This window comes from Rutidosis leptorrhynchoides, chromosome 3 (genome assembly GCF_046630445.1).
Source record: "Rutidosis leptorrhynchoides isolate AG116_Rl617_1_P2 chromosome 3, CSIRO_AGI_Rlap_v1, whole genome shotgun sequence".
Taxonomy (NCBI): Eukaryota; Viridiplantae; Streptophyta; class Magnoliopsida; order Asterales; family Asteraceae; genus Rutidosis; species Rutidosis leptorrhynchoides.
The window spans coordinates 628,031,871-628,046,253 of record NC_092335.1 but is presented as its reverse complement, the minus strand read 5'-3'; the positions used below and the strand labels follow the sequence as shown (position 1 = coordinate 628,046,253).

Here is a 14,383-nt window from a genome sequence, read left to right as displayed (position 1 = left end):
TTTAGCATAGAAAAATAGTTCGGGACCCGACCCGAACGCGTTGACTTTTTCGTTGACTTTGACCAAGTTTGACTTTTAGTCAAACTTAACCAAACTTTTATACAATCATTCTAACATGCTTTTATACTTGTTTCTTGTATGAAACTTGACGACGTGATTCACATGCTATACTTAATCGAGTCGTAACGAGCCATAGGACTAATTGAACACATTTCACCCGACCTTGTGTCGTAACCGGTTAATTGATATAACTTACTTGTTTAGGTCAAGGCTAAGCAACTTTCATGCACACGTTTACTTGTTGAAGTACCTTTATACTCGTGCACTCGAGGTGAGATCATAGTCCCACCTTTTCAACAACTTTTATACTTTTAAATCGTGGGCTGAGAAAACATATACTTTGTTACATCTTGTACTACTTACTTTTATGTTTTGAACACAAGTGTGAAAACAAACATTCCACGTGCGAGTTAGAACAAAAATGCCTCAATTCGATTATCATTAGTTACACTTGCAGGGTGTAAGCGAGAACTTATATTGTGTGGCCATACGGGTTTAACAAACCCTCATTCGGACGGTTCGCTACCGTTATGCGGATGAAATATATTTTTGTGTTTTAGTGTGGGTTCTAGCACTGTGTGATGGGGTAACGTTGGTTAAGTTTTGATAATTGAGTACTCGCGTATAACAACACTTTTGGAATGCAAATGATTTGGATAATCTACGTTATGGAAATACAAAATCTTGTGGTTCAAAAACAACGTTTAATACTTACTAAACCTATGATTTCACCAACGTTTTCGTTGACAGATTCTTCTATGTTTTCTCAGGTTTTGAATGCTTAGTGATACATGCTTCCGCACTCTTTGATTACATGATTGGAGTCTACCATGCATGCATAGGCTAGGGATAGCATTTTTGGATTCAAACTTTTGTCTACTTACTTACGCTATTTATAGCAACTGTGGTTTCAAACTAATTATGTCGCAAGTTATTTCATTCATACTTTATAACTTTGTAAACTTAAACTTATTGTCGATCCGTTTGTTAAACTAAACTTTGTACCTTTCAAATGAACGCGACATAATTTTGGTCAAATGAGTCTCATATAGGGACTACGACCACGCAACGGGACCTAAGTTAACGACGCCGTCAATAACGGTTTTGGTCGGGTCGTTACACTCACCTTTTCCCAACTCCTCCATCTACCTCAGCTTAAAATTTCAGGACGAAATTTTCTTTAACAGGTGGGTAATGTAGCGACCCTGGATTTTCCAACGTTTATTTATTAATAATTATTATTATTAATACTTGTGATTTAACGAATGTATGTTATTACATTTACATGTTACCATACATGACTTTTGAATGCCCGAAACGTCCTTGTGACATACGTACACTACACGAATAATATTTTAAGATATTATTTACATTCATGATTAATTTTTATTAATCATTTTAATTAACTATGGTTACAAGTTAATTACTTGGGCTTTATTGGACTTACTTGTTAATTACTTGAACTTGGGCTTAAATTAGTGTTAATGGACTTAAAGAGCCCACCCTACTCACTTTAATGGACTTAATTAGCCCATCTTAATGTGTAAGTATCATTTAAGTTACAACTAGATGGATTAAATTCAAAGAGAATCTAGTTACTTGTTCTTTCCATAAAAACACCTCTAATATCCATCTTTTTAGACTTTTACATGCATTAAACTAGTGGACTTTCTCCTCCTCCCCTCTTGGATGCAAACCATCACCTTGGGGTTGTATATGGGAGAGTTCTTTTCATTTTACTTGTTACTTCTTTCACAAAGCTCATTTCACTTCACACACACTTGCTACTTCCATTTTCTCTCCTTTTTTTTTCTCTCCATTCTTGTAAGTAACAAGGCTTAATTTCTCTTCCTTTTTCTTCACTAAAACCATAGCCCAACACCCCTTAAATCATCATTCTTTGTTGTTGTTTGTTACTTGTTTTTGGATGTTGTTAGTTACTTGTCTCGTTAGTTGTTATTCACTTGTTACAAGAATCAAACTACCTAGTTTAATTCTTCATAATATCTTGTATTTATAAGGACACACAAGAACTTAACTTACTAGTTATGTTCTACATTTATTGTTTTAAAAGATTGTAAGTTCATGAGTTAGTATCATACTTGTGTTCATGAAGTAAACTTAAAGTTTACTTTCTAAAGATCAAGACTTAGGCTTGAATCTTTAAAAGTATGAAACCCATGAACTTATTACTTGTTTATTTAAGTTTATTACTTCATATTATGCACTTTAATTTCATGTTTATTGGTTTAAATGGTCAAGTATTACAAGTTAGTCTTGATATCATACTTCTTGGAACTAAAAGGTTAACTTTAAAGGTTCAAGAACATGGAAGTGTAACTCTTTAGTTATAACTTCATACACTTGTGTTAGATTTAACTTAATAACTTTAGATCTAGACTTTTGGGTCTTGGATCTTCAAGATCTAACTAAGAACTATGTTCTACATCTTAAGATCTTGATTAGTTAGTTTACATTCAAGTTTGTAGTTCAATATTACTTTTATATTTCATGTATGTGTTAAATCTAAGACTTTGATGTAACTTTGGTTCATCAAACTACATACAACACTTAATTGAATTGTGCTACTTGTCTTAGACTTACACTTGGGTTATGATGGTCAAAACTTGGTAAAGATGATGCAAGCACATCAACGAGTTGTACACTTGAAGCTATACGCATCAAGGATGAGAACCGAGATAAGCATCGAGCACCAAGAACCCACTGGAACCTACTATTTTACTGTTTCTGGGTCTGATCAGTATGACCTGGGCTACTGTAAAGATGATTTTCAGTTATCTCTGTTCGAGTAGATAACTTTTCATTTAGGACTCGTCTTAATCCGAGTTACAGTTTAGGATTTATGGCCCTCCGAACGTCTATATGTCTTTTAACGTTGTGCTGAAAATTCTGACCTACTCGCACTTATACCGTCGCCACGGTCAAACAAAGATGAGTTTGCTTCTGGAATTTTTACCACAACTAAAGGACTCATATACGGAGCCATGGCCACTGGTCTCACCTTATTTCAGTAGTTATAGAGGCCGTGGTGACTGACCGAAGTCAGCCTTTGTTTTAAACTCTTTTCTAGAACGAAACTTACTTTACACCTTTTGTTTGATGATGAATGATGATGACCCTTAAGACCTAATTTACATACATTTAAACCTATTGGGACGATTTACTGACTTAGTACTATTTGACTTAGGTTGAGGACTTTCCGGACCTACGTACTTGCTTATTTCCCGACTCGACTTTACTGCTACTTTATCATTGTGAGTTATAGCATTCCCTTTTTACTTTAACTATTTTGGGAACTGAGAATACATGCGCATTTTACATTTTAAATACTAGGCACTAGTACTTAAACTTATATATGTGTGTGTTATACAACGGCATAAACATTCCCTTTAGCTCGGTAACGTTTAGTCATTCGTTTTTGAACCGGTGAACGCGAATCTTAGATATGGATCCATAGGGTTTGACATCCCCACTCAGGCTAGTCGCGCTAGCATTTAACGAGTGTTTAATACTTCGTAAACATACGCACTTGCCAAGTGTACTTTCAGGGGGTATAAACGTTAAGTTAGTTACCAAGTGCCCACGGTTAAACATATACTTTATCATACTGTTTTGAAACGCTCTTTGTAGCACTGAAATCTCGTGGCCTACCTTACATACTGTTATACTTAAACTATAGCTCACCAACCTTTGTGTTGACGTTTTTAAGCATGTTTTTCTCAGGTGCTTAAGGTTGCTTCCGCTGTGTACTAGTCTTGCTGTAGACACCCGCTGGTCTAGAGTTATCACCTCATGAACTGTTTATTCTTGCATTCATAACTTTAATACTTTTGAAACTATGATTTGTAACGACCATTGGGTTCACGTACTATTATATTTGCTTCTGTTCATTGAAGCATACTTTTGATGTAAAACATTTGACGTTGGTTATGACGTCACCTTTTATCATGAATGCAAACTTGTTTTGAAAACGCATATAGTGTTTGACCTTGTAATGATCCTGTTGTTGATGTTCCGTACATGATGATTTAGTACGGGGCGTCACACAAATAGTGTCTCTATGTGTAATGGCTGTTATTGGAGAGCGATGGGAAATTGGAAAGCTTCGTCTAGATTGTTAAGGGTTAAGAATATGGCTAAGTGTGGTATTAATCTCAATAAAGATAATCGGCACAAATGTAGAACGTGTAATAGGAAATCTAGGTCGAGATCTTTAGGGAAAGCCGTAGGAAACGGAGAAGCTTCGGGACATTCAATCAACAATGTCGAGTTAAAAGAATTTGGGGAGCAAATTAGATTAAGGTGGCCCAACCTTAATCCCTTGTAAGTTTCCCGTCACTTTCTCGTCTTAACATCTTTTTTTGTGAAGATGTTATCAATAAATATTCGTGGGTTTGGTGTGAAAGGAAAATTTGGGTGGGTTAAAAATATTTGTTTTAAGGAAAGACCAGATATTATTGCGATCCAAGAGACTAAGTGTAGATTTTTGGGGGATGGGTGGTTTCATAATTTGTTGGGTAATGACAATTGTGGTTTTGTACAAAAAGAGGCTAGTGGCAACTCGGGTGGGATGTTATTGGTGTGGGATACTAATAGTTTTGTTGTTGAAAGTGCGGTTAAAAGTGACTATTACTTAGCTATTCGGGGAAAATGGTGTGGCTCCGGACACGAATCAATTATTGTGAATGTTTATGGGCCACATAGTGATGTAAAGAAACAAGAGATGTGGTTTGCATTAGATAGTCTTTTACGGAGTATTGACTCGGCTTGGGTGGTATGTGGTGACTTTAATGAGGTTAGAAACCAATCAGATAGGTTAAGTTGTGACTTTCACCAATGTCGGGCTACACGGTTTAACGATTTCATTACAATGAATAACTTGATTGAGATCCCAATTAATGGGAAAAGGTTCACTCGCATTAGTGATGATGGAACGAAATTTAGTAAGCTAGATCGTTTCTTCGTAGATGATAAGTACATTAGCCATTGGAATGACCTTTCGGTTGTCGCCTTAGAACGTAGAGAGTCGGATCATTGCCCGTTAATGCTTAGGGATAAGATCGTCGACTTTGGACCTAAACCCTTTAAGATCTTTGATGAGTGGTTCAAAAAGGAGGGGGTGGATCAAGTAATTCATGACTCATGGGCTAAAAGCGTGGATAGTTGGAAAAAAGGATTGTTTATTTCGAGACTGGCTAAAAAATGTGAAAAATGAGTTGAGAGGTTGGAGCAAAAAAGAATTTGGTAGTTTGGATGACGAAATAGTTGTACTAAAAGACGAAGCTACTAAACTAGAGTTGCTGAATCCGGTTCAATTAGTGATGATGATCGAACTCGATGGTTGGAATATCGAAAGGCGTGGATAGAAAAAGAAAAAATTAAATCGAGTATGCTGAAACAAAAAGCGCGTATTCGTTGGGTTCTTGAGGGTGACGAAAACTCTAAATATTTTCACTCATCTATCCGTAGGCGGTACAATAAGTGTAATATTCGGGGTTTAAATATCAACGGATCATGGAATGAAGACCCAAAGGTTGTAAAGGAGGCGGTGTTGGAACACTTCCGGGCGCGATTTGGTTCGAAAAATAAATACAGGCCTAAGTTCGTATGTCAATCAGTAAACGGTTTAAAGAAATTAAAAAAGAATTGAAGCTCAGGAACTCGAGGTACAATTTTGTGAAACCGAAATTTGGGAAGCGATCAAGGAGTGTGGGAGTTCAAAAGCACCGGGTCCGGATGGGTTCAATATGGGATTTTATAAGAAATACTGGAACATTATTAAGGAGGATCGTAGGGTAGCATTGATTGAGTTTTGGGAAAAAGGTGAAATCTCTAAAGGATGTAATGCGTCATTCATCACTTTAGTCCAAAAAAGGTGGATCCAATTGATTTGAATGATTTTCGCCCGATTAGTTTGATAGGGAGTTACTACAAGGTCATTGCGAAAATTCTTGCTACTCAGTTAAAAAAGGTTATCCCTAACTTAATCGGGTTTGAACAAAGTGCGTTTATAAAGGGGAGAAATATTTTAGATGGGGCACTTGTTGCAAACGAAACACTCTCGTATTTAAAAAACAAACGGGCTAAAAGTCTAATTTTTAAGGTTGATTTCGAGAAAGCTTTTGATTGCTTAGAATGGGATTTTTTGCTAGAAATAATGGAAATTGTGGGATTTGGGGTAAAATGGAGAAAATGGATTTTATCATGTCTCAAATCGGCTTCTATTTCGATTCTTGTGAATGGATCTCCCACTAGTGAGTTTTATTTAGAAAGGGGTGTAAGACAAGGTGATCCACTTTCACCTTTTCTCTTTATTTTGGCGGCGGAAGGTCTAAATGTTCTAACAAAGAATGCGGTTGATAACAAATCTTTCTTAGAGGTGGAAGTTGGTCATGCAAAAGTTCCCATTTCGCACCTACAATACGCGGATGATACGATTTTCTTTGGTTCATGGAGTGAGGGAAATGTTCGAAATCTTGTGAAGCTCCTCAAATGTTTTGAACTTACTTCCGGGTTAAAGGTTAACTATCATAAAAGTAGTTTAATTGGAGTGGGTGTGGAAAAAATTGAAGTTGAAAACATGGCGAGCTCATTTGGTTGCAAAGTTGGTTCACTACCTTTTATTTACCTTGGCCTCCCCGTTGGGAGCAATATGAAAAAAGAAGATACTTGGAAACCGGTAGTAGATAAATTTGAGAAACGTCTTTCGGATTGGAAAGCTCGAACGGTGTCGTTTGGTGGGCGTTTGACTCTTGTTAAATCGGTGTTGAATAGTCTTCTGTTGTACTACTTCTCGCTCTTCCGTGCCCCACCATGTGTGATCAAAAAACTAGAGTGTGTAAGGCGTTCTTTTTTTTGGGGCGGGTCGGGGGGAAATAAATCAAAAATCCCGTGGGTCAAATGGGAGGTCACACAATTACCATATGGGGAGGGTGGGTTAAATTTGGGATGTTTAAAAGGCAAAAACTTGGCTTTGATTGGCAAGTGGTGGTGGAGATTTAAAACCGAAACCACCTCATTGTGGGTCAAGGTCATTTCGAGTATCTATGGACCATCGGGCGGACTCTTGGTTGATAATCCATTACATATCGAGACCTATAAATCGGTATAGAATGACATTATCAAAACCGGTAATAATATTATTGAGATTGGTATTCCTTTTCGAAACTTGTTTGTGAAAGAACTAGGTGATGGCGGCTCGACTTCATTTTGGAACGATTCATGGATAGGAAACGAGGTACTAAAAGACAAATTCAAAAGGCTTTGGAGACTTGAAACCGAAACTAATGCTTCGGTCAAAGATCGGATCATTTGGAACGGTTCAAATTGGGTGTGTAATTGGCATTGGGCAAGAGAACCAACCGGACGTACGGGAGGAGAACTACAAAGTTTGTCCGAATTGATCTTGGGTGTGGCTTTAACCCCGGAAAAGAAGGATACATGGAAGTGGGCACCGGCTAGCAACGAGATCTTCACAACAAAAGCTCTTACGATCATGCTTAACTCGAGAATTTTAAACTCAAGTGATTCAAATTTTGAGACTCTACACAATAAACTTGTTCCCAAAAAAGTGGAGGTATTTGTATGGAGAGCAAGGAAAATGTGTCTTCCGGTTTTATCCGAACTTGACAAAAGAGGGGTTGACCTCAATTCGGTTCGTTGTCCATTATGTGATGACGATATTGAATCGGTAAACCACTCACTAATCCATTGTAAACATGCCTTTGAAGTTTGGTGCAAAGTCTTTGATTGGTGGGGGCGAGGTGGGATCCCATTTATTAACGTCGGGGACCTTTTCATTGATTCGGGTCAAGCAAACTCATTGATGGGGAAAGTTATTTGGCAAGCGGTTGTGTGGACGTGTTCCTACTTAATTTGGAAAAACCGAAATCAAAAGGTGTTTACAAATAAATGTTGGAATACACCGGTCGCTTTAAACGAAATCCAAGTTACAAGTTTCGAGTGGATTGCGAAAAGGTGCAAGGACAAGGTAATCGACTGGCACAATTGGATACATAATCCACAAATTTTCATCTAGTGTGTGTTGCAAATGGTAGATTCATTGCCTACATGTCAATGAGTCTGTTTTAGTGTTGCTACTGTGAGATCAGTGAGTGTCAAGTGACACAATATTTCTATTGTATTCTTAGGATAGTTTTGGTACTTACACATACTGTTAATTGTAAGTGTTAAGTGAGAATCATGTAGTGTGCTTCATGCGTTGTAAATTCTTACTTATATATAATAAATTTGCCTTTCCAAAAAAAAATTTAGTATGAAGGTCATCACCACCTTTTAAAACTAATACTCCGTAATAAGTGGTCGATAAATTAAATTTGTAGTTTTCAAAAGATAAAAAAAAAAGAATAGTGGGCTTAAAAGTAAACGTAGGCCCAATATGTTACCAAGAGTCAAAACCCTAGTAACAAAACCTGAGTATAAAAACCTAGCATCTTAAGAAACAGAACTAAACTCATCAGCTTGAACTCAGCTGCCGCAAGCATTTCAATAGACAGCAAGCAAAAATGCAGATCTTCGTGAAAACCCTAACCGGAAAGACCATCACTCTCGAAGTTGAGAGCAGCGACACTATTGATAACGTCAAAGCTAAAATTCAAGACAAAGAAGGTTTCAATTTTGTTCTTATTTTGATTTGAATTTAATTTAATTTTCAATTTAAATAAATAATAACTGAAATTGAATTGAATCGATTATGAATTTATCCTTTTTAGGTATTCCACCGGATCAACAGCGATTGATCTTCGCCGGAAAGCAGCTTGAAGATGGCCGTACTCTTGCTGATTATAACATTCAGAAAGGTAGTATATGCACATTTTTTTTTTTATAATCTGTATATATAATTTCTGCAATTAAATTTTTTATTACGGAGTACATGTTTAGCCTTTGTACTTATTTAAGCATATCTATATTTTGTGAAATAAATAGTTTATTTTTTTTTTTTTGCAATTATAATTGTGCTAAAGCGTATAAGGTATGATGTTCTACAAATTGTTAGATAAGTTGTATTGTATTATAACTAATGAATTGATAATTTTACTTCTATGGATATAATCAATGTTTTTTGTGGTTTGAATGTGACATTATTAGGTAGCACTTTTGATTATGGTGTTGATTATTTGTTTAATTGTGGTTAGAGTCAACTCTTCATTTGGTGTTGAGGCTAAGAGGAGGAATTATTGAGCCTTCTTTGATGGCTTTGGCTAGGAAATACAACCAGGACAAGACCATTTGCCGCAAGTGAGTCGATATTTTTTTGGATATATAATTTTCACATTTTTTGATTGTACTAATTAGCAATAGGCTTTTACAATAGTCATATTCACATTGTTCACTACTTGATTAAATTACTCATCTTAAATGTACTTGTATTTAGCATTTGTGGGTTAAACTTCTCAGGTGCTATGCCCGTCTTCACCCAAGGGCTGTGAACTGCCGAAAGAAGAAATGTGGTCACAGCAACCAGGTTATTAACTTTTTAAGTTTTATATTATCAAGTCCTCATTTTTTTTTATTGTTTAGGGTTTTAATTTTTAACAATAGAATCATACGTTTTATTTTATAAGTGCTTATCTGCTTTTAAAAACTAATGTCTGCACTGCCCTGTTAACGATATGTAGCAGATGTCATATTCTTGGTTTTATTAAATGAGTGCATCTTTTTTTTATTGGTATGCAGTTGAGGCCGAAGAAGAAGATCAAGTGAACGATGCGCGCAAGATTGTTTTGGATCTGGAAGTGTCTGCATCTTTTAGATTCTTTTGATGGTTTTTCTTATAATAAGAGACATATTTTTATTGTGAAAGTTCTTTATTTTACTTTTGATTGTTATGACATTTGATATTTGCATGTTAAATTTCTTGTTGAGTTTAATTTGCAAATTTTTCTTTCTACATGGGCATTAAAAAGTACTACAACATCACTACTTGATCAATTCTGCCATGGTATCGGAGAGGTTAATTTTATGTAATCCTAATAGTTATAATGAAAATTGGTTAAAATGCCGCTAGGCCTTAAATTTTTGTAATTGCACAAAAGCTCTTGCACCATGCTCGGTGTTTGGAACAAATGATAGATCAAATGAATCAATGATCAAGCACTGCACATCAAGCAACACACACTGAGCACAACACACCTTGTTTGGTATTAGTTGTGTGTAAGTTGTAATTGTGAATGATGTAGAAATGATCAACGAACACGCACTGGGTGTGAGGTGCGTGTAGCCTTAGACGATGCCTTAGAGTTGATAATGAACAAACACCACGCACCGTGTTTGGTGTGTAGTCGATGGACATATCTGCAATTTTATGATTTTAAAGGCATTTGTTGAACACTTGAAATTTGATGGCATTTTTACTGATTTCCCTGACTATAATATAAAAATTGGAGCAATAATTGATTTATTAGACTATAACCAAGCGAATAACAAAAAAAAAAAAAAAAAAAAAAAAAAAAAAAAAAAAACAATGCTGTAATTTGTTTGTAAAATGACGTATTTCATATTTGTCACAACATAGCATTTTTATAGCATTTTTTTTTTAAACATTCATTCAATTTCGTTAACATGAAAGTCAGGCCTCAACTTCAATTTCGTTAACATGAATACATTAAAAATTAAACATCTTTAAATACATAAGTAAATTACTAACCATCGGTCTCTTATTACCTACAGAGTACGTTCTAAAAGAATGAAAGAATAATAATGAAAAAATAGCTAGGTTTAATTGATACTAGCCGTCCTCATAGACCATGCGCTTAGTTTCTTAACGTTGATGATTTCAGACCCGTTGTTAAATACATGCAAATGTGCATTACCGGAAACCGCAAGCGTTGGATAAACCCTTGATGTGATAACAGTTTGTCCTTCTTCTGCAAAACTTTCTACAACTGAATGATCAATCAAACTCCTAAGCGAAAGTTTCTTTTCCGTTAAATCGACATCCACAAATCCTCCAAATGATGGTTTGTACCCTTTTTCGTTCAATGACGATCTGTATCATGAAAAGTAAACATGTTAATAAACGCGAAGACCATTAAAGTATTCGGTATGACACTATCACATCAGAACATAATGAGATGGGCTTACGGTGTCGCATCAGAACACAATAGAACTTTATGTTTGTTTTCGGAGGTTTTAAAAACTCTAAAGAAAACAGGGGTGTACTCTTCAAGCTTTTCTGAAGCTAGGGTCATGAGACCAAATGGCCCAAGTCCACCTTGCACGGTCGCACCCCTAACCCCGCAAATACTTTTACCAAGATCATGTTGTGGGAACTCGGCCCATTTTTCATCGTACAACTCAGCTTTTTCCAAACTCGAAAATGTAAACGTAACTTCAACGTCCGCCTGCATTGATACACATCAAATTCGATTAATGTCATTTAGTTTGTATACTAGTACGGAGTATTACAATAGACAATACTAATCATCGGAAGATAGCCTAGTGATTGAAGCCCTAATATCCTTACACTAGGTATCAGCTTTAAACATCACTAGCATCATATAGGCCACGGAAAAGGGTCGGGAATGGTTACGAGATAAGCCGATTAGGTAGAAATACCTTAAGTAGAAATACTTCCCTTCCCCGGGTAGCCGAACAAGAAAACCTGTACTTGTTTACATTAGAAGATACAAACCTGCGACGCAGTGATTCCTTTGACTTCAATAATCTCCCCTTTGTTCATCTTTAAGTTGTTTAGCTCCACCTTGTTTCGCCTTAGGTTCTCTAATTCACAAATAGGCCATTGTAGCAATTTATGCCCACTTTGATCTAACCATACCTTTCGCGGAATCAACTACACAAAATAAATTATCAAATGAAGTTTAGCTTTTCATAGTCAAAAAATTATGTCACGTTAGAACCAGTGGTGGATCCAGTAATTTTTTTGACACGGCAAAAATTTTAAAAATCGAAAAAACTTTAATACATTGAACTTTAAAATATAAATACAACCAACGGGCTTTTGGCCTAGCGGTATCAAGAGGACTCGTCAACCTTGAAGTTGTCAGTTCGAGTCCCGTAGATTGTATGTATTTGCTGCTCAAAAATATATTCATATAAATACATTAAAAAAATCTAGTCCCCAGGGGCGGTTGACTCAGTTGTTCTAAACTGGATTTGCCCTGGCTACAAAAGTACCTGAATTCCGGCCCAACCCTTCGCAATATCTTCATTAACGGTGCTCGACTCGTTAGCCCAACCCCAGATAATCCTCCTTTTCTTGGCTGGATCATAAAATGATTTCGACGCAAAGAAGTTCCCATAATCTAAACGCAAACCACCCCAACCATCTTCAGACGAATTATCTGGAACATATCTATCTTTACCTAGATCGTAACTCCCAATTGTGTAATATTCGTACCTTGTTACTTCAAGGCTAACCTTAAAAACATACTTAACACCATCACCAATCGTTGATGTATCTAACCCTTTTGCACCTTCCAACGCAACCGGAAAAAAATCAGGACATTCCCACATACCCGTATCGCTTTTAGTATGAAAACCGTGTTTCGCCTTGACCCATGTTTTAAAATCCCGACTACGGTACAAATAAGCAACTCCCCTGTGTTTACGCCTGCTGCCAACGATAATCTTCCAATGACCGTTATTGTACCAAGCAGTTGTGGGGTCACGCCAAGCTGAAACGTTCTCGCCACTTGGCTTGAGGAACGGGTTGTCATCCGGTTTGATCCATTTTCGCAAATATGGGTCGGAGTAGTTTGCGGGTATGGCGTAAACTTGGACTTGGTAACCTGGTTTGGGTTTTGGGTCAACTATTCCTGTATACATGATAACTGGTTTTTCACCCGGTAAGATGGTAGCAGAACCAGACCAGCACCCGTATTTGTCGTATGGTTTTGATGGTACGATTGCTGGTTCGAGATGTAACCAATTAACCATGTTTTTTGACACAGAATGAGCCCATACAATGTTACCCCATATAGCACCTTTAGGATTGTACTGATAGAATAAATGGTAGTATCCTTTGTAATACATTGGTGCTGTTCACAAACAATAATTGATGAATAAATATTTGTTTAGCATATATAAATAAACTATATATGAATTATAAGAATAATCTAAAAAGATAAATATTTACCATTAGGATCTGTTTAGATTTAAAATTATGAGTCACCATCATCGAATCATGCAAAAAGAACAAAAGAGTCATCAACTCAACTACACATAAATAAAAAGTTAGTATACCTATTTAATTAGGTTTTTCCTGTTCAGGTTACAAATTAGGCCGAATAATTGTTACTCGGATTAACGCATTCTTCCCACATGAGAGATGCGGGTTCGAATCTTTGCACACACAATTAATTCCCAAGTTCACCCCCACATCACGTGAGATGCCAGGGTTGAGGTCACCAATTTAAATCTCTTCGTGAGAGAACGTGTCTCATTAAAATAAGTCTGACTGGGAGGTTTTACCGGATCTGTTCACGGACCTCTACTCGGACACTGCCTGTATGGATGTGTTCCTGGGTATCGTCGATCGGGTTCGGGTTTCCGCCCGAACGTGTGTGTTACGTGCAAATGATGAGGGTTGTTGAAATAAATGATCCGCTGATGCAAAAATCACCGTTCAAAAAAAAAAAAAAAAAAAAAGAATTTGTTACTCGGATTTCGTTAGTTTATCCGAGTTATATTTCGTAACTGTTTCTGTTTAAGTTACCAATCGGGTCAGGGTTATGACTAGCATTTATATGAGTAGTATGTTAACACACGCACACACATATAACTATAACTAAAATCTTATCATTAAATAATGACAAATGTATGTGTATACATAAGCATGATAATAAAGTACTCCGGCGATCAAACGATCAATGTGCAGACATACCATTAATCCAGTTTTTCTTCGGTTGAAAATGATAACCAGTTCTGTGTACTTGCTTAATTTTTACATGATTGCGTGATTGGATTCGATAATTACCAAACGTCACATGAGACGCCATCACTCCATGTTTTCCATCACGATTGTTTAATATAGGCAAACATATTAATAATGTAAGAATCCATACAAATCTTGTATAATCCCACATTGTAAGGAACAATGTAATATGAATTTAATTAATATATTATGAATTTGTGATTATAGAGAGAAAAGAACAATGCATGTAATCAAGAGTAAATATATAAACAAAGAAGATGTAATAAGTTGAGATTTAAGGGGAATTTAAACAGAGAAAGAGTACATCTAGTGAATGTTGAGGTTTAAGAGGAAATTGTGGAGGAAAAATCTGTTTATTTACCTTTTCCAATATTGTTCTTTCAAATT

General features: G+C 36.2%; 3 protein-coding genes across 4 annotated transcripts; 2 read left to right on the top strand and 1 right to left on the bottom strand.

Annotated features, from left to right (window-relative positions):
* The first annotated feature begins 4,450 nt into the window (after window positions 1-4,450).
* LOC139902338 (uncharacterized) lies at window positions 4,451-5,296 on the top strand. Its single transcript, XM_071884977.1, has one exon. The coding sequence runs from the start codon at window positions 4,451-4,453 to the stop codon at window positions 5,294-5,296; it is 846 nt and encodes a 281-aa protein (XP_071741078.1).
* A 3,253-nt stretch (window positions 5,297-8,549) lies between these two features.
* On the top strand, window positions 8,550-9,989 carry LOC139899005 (ubiquitin-ribosomal protein eL40 fusion protein-like). The gene is made up of 5 exons (XM_071881817.1): window positions 8,550-8,709; window positions 8,814-8,900; window positions 9,237-9,339; window positions 9,499-9,565; window positions 9,778-9,989. The coding sequence occupies exons 1-5, from the start codon at window positions 8,607-8,609 to the stop codon at window positions 9,802-9,804; spliced, it is 387 nt and encodes a 128-aa protein (XP_071737918.1). The 5' UTR covers window positions 8,550-8,606; the 3' UTR covers window positions 9,805-9,989.
* An 829-nt stretch (window positions 9,990-10,818) lies between these two features.
* On the bottom strand, window positions 10,819-14,120 carry LOC139899004 (beta-fructofuranosidase, insoluble isoenzyme 1-like). 2 transcript variants are annotated; one of them, XM_071881815.1, is made up of 6 exons: window positions 13,946-14,120; window positions 13,199-13,207; window positions 12,238-13,100; window positions 11,735-11,893; window positions 11,185-11,444; window positions 10,819-11,089 (listed from the first exon to the last, which is right to left on the bottom strand). In XM_071881815.1, exons 1-6 carry the CDS (start codon window positions 14,058-14,060, stop codon window positions 10,819-10,821), a joined length of 1,677 nt encoding a protein of 558 aa, XP_071737916.1. In that variant the 5' UTR covers window positions 14,061-14,120. The 2 variants fall into 2 exon arrangements, with proteins under 2 accessions (XP_071737916.1, XP_071737917.1); XM_071881816.1 differs by lacking the exon at window positions 13,199-13,207 and having other exon boundaries at window positions 13,946-13,991.
* Between the last annotated feature and the right edge of the window lie 263 nt (window positions 14,121-14,383).

What these genes read in the sequence shown, in the direction of transcription:
- LOC139902338 (XM_071884977.1), top strand. Translation starts at nt 4,451, where the DNA reads ATGTTATCAATAAATATTCGTGGGTTTGGTGTGAAAGGAAAATTTGGG.
- LOC139899005 (XM_071881817.1), top strand. Translation starts at nt 8,607, where the DNA reads ATGCAGATCTTCGTGAAAACCCTAACCGGAAAGACCATCACTCTCGAA. An exon ending in TGATTATAACATTCAGAAAG is followed by an intron (nt 8,901 to 9,236) that starts GTAGTATATGCA and finishes AATTGTGGTTAG; the next exon opens with AGTCAACTCTTCATTTGGTG. An exon ending in AATGTGGTCACAGCAACCAG is followed by an intron (nt 9,566 to 9,777) that starts GTTATTAACTTT and finishes ATTGGTATGCAG; the next exon opens with TTGAGGCCGAAGAAGAAGAT.
- LOC139899004 (XM_071881815.1), bottom strand. Translation starts at nt 14,060, where the DNA reads ATGGCGTCTCATGTGACGTTTGGTAATTATCGAATCCAATCACGCAAT. An exon ending in AGGGTTGGGCCGGAATTCAG is followed by an intron (nt 11,894 to 12,237) that starts GTACTTTTGTAG and finishes TATTTTGTGTAG; the next exon opens with TTGATTCCGCGAAAGGTATG. An exon ending in AAGGAATCACTGCGTCGCAG is followed by an intron (nt 11,445 to 11,734) that starts GTTTGTATCTTC and finishes GTATCAATGCAG; the next exon opens with GCGGACGTTGAAGTTACGTT.